General features: G+C 45.1%; 1 protein-coding gene across 1 annotated transcript in view; it reads left to right on the forward strand.

The window, feature by feature from the left end:
• SMIM17 (small integral membrane protein 17) overlaps positions 1 to 5,579 on the forward strand; it is a 19,108-nt gene extending 13,529 nt beyond the window's left edge. Inside the window, exons 5-7 of the mRNA XM_043434795.1 lie at positions 593 to 669; positions 4,064 to 4,182; positions 4,366 to 5,579. Coding sequence (XP_043290730.1) covers positions 593 to 669; positions 4,064 to 4,174 — 188 coding nt within the window. The 3' untranslated portion in view covers positions 4,175 to 4,182; positions 4,366 to 5,579. The remainder of the gene's footprint in view (positions 1 to 592; positions 670 to 4,063; positions 4,183 to 4,365) is intronic.
• The last annotated feature ends 235 nt before the right edge of the window (positions 5,580 to 5,814 follow it).

Consider the following 5,814-nt stretch of genomic DNA (forward strand, 5'->3'; position numbering starts at 1 on the left):
TGTGTGTGTCTCTGTGTGTGTGTGACTGTGTGTGTGTGTGTGCGTCAGGATATCAGCAGGATAGGTACGGTGAGTGGGAAGAACGCAGCACCCAGCCAGCTGGCATGCACAGTGTGTGTGTGTGTGAGACTGTGTGTGTGTGTGAGACTGTGTGTGTCTCTGTGTGTGTGTGACTGTCTGTGTGTGTGTGCGTCAGGATATCAGCAGGATAGGTACGGTGAGTGGGAAGAACGCAGCACCCAGCCAGCTGGCCTGCACAGTGTGTGTGTGTGTGAGACTGTGTGTGTCTCTGTGTGTGTGTCTCTGTGTGTGTGTGTCTCTGTGTGTGTGTGACTGTGTGTGTGTGTGCGTCAGGATACCAGCAGGAAAGGTACGGTGAGTGGGAAGAACGCAGCACCCAGCCAGCTGGCATGCACAGTGTGTGTGTGTGTCTCTGTGTGTGTGTGTCTCTGTGTGTGTGTGACTGTGTGTGTGTGTGTGCGTCAGGATATCAGCAGGATAGGTACGGTGAGTGGGAAGAACGCAGCACCCAGCCAGCTGGCCTGCTCGCTCGCTCATGACTCCTTTCTCCTCCCTGCCCGCCCTCGCCCAGACCCACCTTCTCCCGAGACTGCGCTTCCCCAGGAGTGGAGCTCGGTGGAGGAAGACGATGAGTCCGAAGACCCCCAGGTGAGCTGGGGATCCCTTCCTCTTTTGATGAGACCCCCTCTGCAGTTCTCAGTGGACTGTCACAGTCCCTTCCTCAGCCTGAAATTTCCCGGCCCCACGAAAGTCTGTCTGGGGATGTCAGCCCGACGAGTCTCTGGTGGGAAACAGGACGTGTTCTGTAGCAGTCAGACGTGGAGTGGAGGGTATCGGGTGGTGGATGTAACTCCATCCACGTATACCCTCCAACCCTTCACTCATAAATGTTTCATGAATTAACCATTCATTCATCTGTCGTCTCATTTATTCACCCAAGCTTTCATCTGCCTACTCATCCATATACCCATTCCATCCATCCATCCATCACCCGTTCATCCATCCATCCATTATCCACCCATGGATGGATAATCCACCCATTCATTCAGCCAGCCATCCATCCATCAGTCATCCAGCCAGCCAGCCAGCCATCATTATCCACCCATCCGTCACCCATTCATCCATCCAGGCATCATAATCCATCCAGCCATCATAATCCATCCAGCTATCATTCATCCACCCATGCATCCATCTGAGGCCATCCATCCACTTCTGTATCTATCTATCAACTCTCCCATCCACTCACCCTTCTACCAATCCATTCATCCATCCACCCATTGAACACCCAGCCTCCATTCGTCTTCTGATTCATTCACCCAGCCTTTCATTTGCCTGCTCATTCACACACACATTCCATCAATCCATATATGCAGTTATCTGTGTGCCCACTCATCCTCATCGTACATATGCAATCACTCCATCCATCCAACCCACCCACTCACCCATCCTTCTATCCACGCATCTGTCTACTCACCCATTCATTCATCTGCTACTTGTTGACTGTTGGAAGGACGTGCCTTCTTTCATCCACCCCTTTGCCTACTCATCCATGCACCCCTCCATCCACTAATTACCTGCTGTGTTTTAATCCAAGTACTCTGAGTAAAACCAAAAAGAATGATCGAGCATTCCTTTCATTGGAAGACCTAATGTGTTCTTTGTGGGGGCATAAGACATCCAAATGTGAAATAATAACAGTGGTTCTTTTATTTACATATTTATTTTATATATTAGAAAGAAAGCGTATAACCACTCTTGGCAACATGTGAGGAGCCCATCTGCCAATCAGATATCAGAAATCCAACTGGGACTGGCTCAAGCCAGAAAAAGGCTTTGTTGACATAAGGTGGGAGGAGGCAAGCTGGACAACCAGCCTTGGTAGTATACAAATAAGCGCTGGCGCCCAGTGGGACGGCTCAAGGGAAGAAGAAAGTAATTCTGTGGGCCAGGAGGTCTATCCTTTCTTAAAAGTGTTTATTTAGTTGGTCGTGCCAGGTCTTAGCTGCGGCATATGGGATCTAGTTCCTTGACCAAGGATTGAACCGGGGCCCCCAGCATTGGGAGCTCAGAACCGTAGCCACGTAACCACCAGGGAAGTCCCAGAGGGTTTATTCTTGAATATCCGAGAGAGGAAGCAACACCACACCTGTGAGTGTGTTTTGTTTTGTTTGTTTGTTTGTTTTTCAAGCTTTAAACTTTTTATTGTGTACTAAGCTATAGCTGGTCAACAACGTGGTGGTTTCAGGCGACCAGCAGAGGGGCTCAGCCATCCGTGTACACGTGTCCACTCTCCCCCGAACCTCCCTCCCATCCGGGCTGCCACACGGCGTCGAGCAGAGTTCCCTGTGCTGGGCGGCAGGCCCTTGTTGCTTATCCATTTTGGATGTAGCAGTGTGTGCATGTCCATCCCAAACTCCCTAACTGTCCCTTCCCCTCCAGGAACCGTGAGTTCATTCTCCAAGTCTGTGAATCCCTTTCTGTTTGGTCAGTAAGTTCATTTGTACCATGTATTCTTTTTTTTTTTTTTACAATCATGAGCTGTTTATTTTCTTTGTAGATTCCACATATAAGGCACGTGAAACGCTATATCTCCTTCTCTGTCTGACTGACTTCACTCAGTATGACATTCTGTAGGTCTATCCATGTTGCTGCAAATGGCATTATTTCATTCTCTTTAATGACTGAGTAATATTCCATTGTGTCTGTGGACCACATCTTCATTAACCATTCCTCTCTCAATGGACATCTAGGTTGCTTCCACATCTTGGCTATTGTAAACAGTGCTGCAGTGAACATTGGGGTGCATGAATGCTTTCGGATCATGTTTTTCTCTGGATATATGACACCTGGGATTTTAGAGATTAGTAACTCCTCAGGCAGAGCAGGGCAGGGGGCAAAGACACGGAGGCGTGATGCCGCAGGGCACGTTTGGGGGAATGCTGGGGCAGCCAGGGCTGGGATGAGGTCATTCATTCAGTCCACAGCTGTTCATTGCGCACCTACTGTGTGCCGGGCAGTGTTCAAGGCAGTGAGGTTCCAACAGTGAGCAGGATATCGATGGCCCCCACGTTCGGGGGCTCACAGTCAGCCAGGTAGACAGAATAAGGCGCTAAACGATACTTCATGTTGTTTAGTCGGTAAGTCCTGTCCAACTCTTTGCATCCTCATGGACCGTAGCCCACCAGCTTGTTCTGTCAGTGGGATTCTCCAGGCAAGAGTACTGGAGTGGGTTGCCATGTCCTCCTCCAGGGGATCTTACAGATCCAGGGATCAAACCCACATCTCCTGAGTCTCATGCGTTGCACGTGGAATCTTTACCCGCTGAGCCGCCTGAGAAACCCCGTGATTCTAAGCAGTTCCTGTTATTTAACTTGTTTTTATTTTATCAGTTTTTGTTTTTCCTTTTTAAATTTTTATAGGAATATAATTGATTTACAATGTGTTAGTTTCCAGTGTCCAGCAGAGTGATTCAGCTGTACATAAATATATATTCTTTTTCAGATTCTTTCCATTATAAATTATTACAAGATGTTGAATATAGTTCCCTGTGCTATAATTTGCAAAGATTTTTCTTTTGAACTATTTATTTTGTATTGGGGTATAGCCAGTTAACCATGCTGTGACAGTTTCAGGTGAACGCAAGGGACTCAACCACACATATACATGTATCCATTCTCCCCCCAGTGCCCCTCCCATCCAGGGGTTTGCAGAGTTTTTAATTAAAACAGCTCTACAGCTGACACGCTATTTTTTTCTTTTTCAAATTTTTGTTTTTTTATTTGGCTGCACTGGGTCTTAGTTGAGGCATGTGGGATCTTTAGTTGCGCGTGTGGATTCTTAGTTGCTTCTTAGTTGTGGCGTGTGGGATCCAGTTCCCTGACCAGGGGTCAGGCCTCAGCCGCCCGCACTGGGAGCATGGAGTTTTAACCACTGGACCACCAGGGAAATCCCCGATGAACTGTTTCATTCCCACTTTCTGCAAGTGACTGTGGTGGCTCCCTCCCCTGCTGATATTTATCCTTTTTCTTTGTTTCTGTTTCAGGGCTTTGTGGAGTGGTCGAAAGCTCCACAGCAGACGACCATAGTCTTGGTAGTGTGTGTGATCTTTCTGTTCCTGGTTCTAACTGGGATGCCCATGATGTTCCACATTTAACTAATAAGGTGACTCTTGTTTTGAAATAGATGCCCTGCATCATGTTAGGGAAGAGCCCTGGTTTAAAAAAATCAGGAATAGGTCTTGAATATTATCAAATGCCTTTTACACATCCATTGAGATGATTTTTTCTTTTGTGTTTCACCTTTTCATGTGCGGTTTCTGCATTACTGTATTTCACTGAACTTAAGACATCTTGGACTGTAAATGTGTATTATTTTGTGTACTCCCGAGAAAGAAACAGAATACTGCTTAAATGTAAGATGTCGCCAAGTGGAAGATGCATCGTGACTTCAGAGGAGGTGAACATGTGTGCAACATACAAGCAATGAAATTGAGTCAATTCCTTAATTACAAATCACCTTTGCAGTCTTAGGATGGTGGCGCACCTGGGTTTTCAGATACTGAATTCTGTCCCTTGATATTTTATGTAGGATCCTTGCCTCTGTCTTCTTACGTAAGATTGGTGCTATCTTTTGTTTCATTTTAGTATTGGGGCTCGGCTTGCACCGCAGGAGGACCTGAGTAATGTCTGACCTCTTGCTGTGCTTCCAGATACTTTCTGTGGCTTATGCTGTACTCAGTCGTGTCCGACTCTCTGTGACCCCGTGGACGATAGCCCACCGGGCTCCTCTGTCCATGGAATTTCCCAGGCGAGATTACTGGAGTGGGTTGCCATTTCCTCCTCCAGGGGATCTTCCCGACTCAGGGACAGAATCGGGGTCTCCTGTGTTGGCAGGCAGATTCTTTACCACTGAGCCACCAGGGAAGCCCTTTCTTGAAGTTTAAGAAGTATTAATTCTTTGACGTGTGGAAAGAATTCAGTAAAGGGATCAGGTCCTGACATCATGGAAGGAAAATTTCAGTGTGTTCTTAGATGGCTTTCCATTTCTTCTCTTGTTTTCAGCTCATTAATGCTTTTTAACTCCATTAATTTTGATGATTTATAGTATTCTTTTGTCCCCTAGACTATTCTTCATTCCACTGAATATTTTCCTCCAGATGATTAGCTTAATTATGATTCTCTTTATTTTGTTCTGTCCCCATTCTGTGTTTAATTTGTCAAAGTTTTATCTATTTTATTATTATTTTTCTGAAGAACTAGCATTAGGATTTGTTTATGTCCATTATTTCTCTAATTTATAATTTTTTTTCCTTTAACATGTATTGGGTTTATTTTTTTGTTGTTTCTATTCCTTGTCTCAATTTTTAAGTTGACCTCTTAATTTATTTATATTCTTTTTATGAAACTATTTGCTGTAATAGTGCATTTAATAATATAAACGTACTTCTGATTATAGCCTTGGCCACAGCTCAGACTTGGATAATTCATGTTCTTGTTTATCTTGTTGTTGCCTAAGTATTTTATTGCAGGGTTTCTAAAGAGTGATTTGAAACTCAGCGACGAGGTTTACCTAAAAAGAGGTTTCTCCCTGATTTACTGTGAGTGGAGAATGTGGCCCATCATATGTCTGCCTTCAGAGCCTTTTAAGAAGCTTTTATCCTGGCCTAGAACATATCCAGTGTCTGTGTATGTTTCACAGACATTTAAGATGAATATATATTTTCTGTCTGTAGAATTCAAAACTACATGTCGGTTAATTAACTTCGTCTTATCAATTACGTTGTTCAGAATCACA

This window comes from Cervus canadensis, chromosome 18 (genome assembly GCF_019320065.1).
Source record: "Cervus canadensis isolate Bull #8, Minnesota chromosome 18, ASM1932006v1, whole genome shotgun sequence".
NCBI classification, from domain to species: Eukaryota; Metazoa; Chordata; class Mammalia; order Artiodactyla; family Cervidae; genus Cervus; species Cervus canadensis.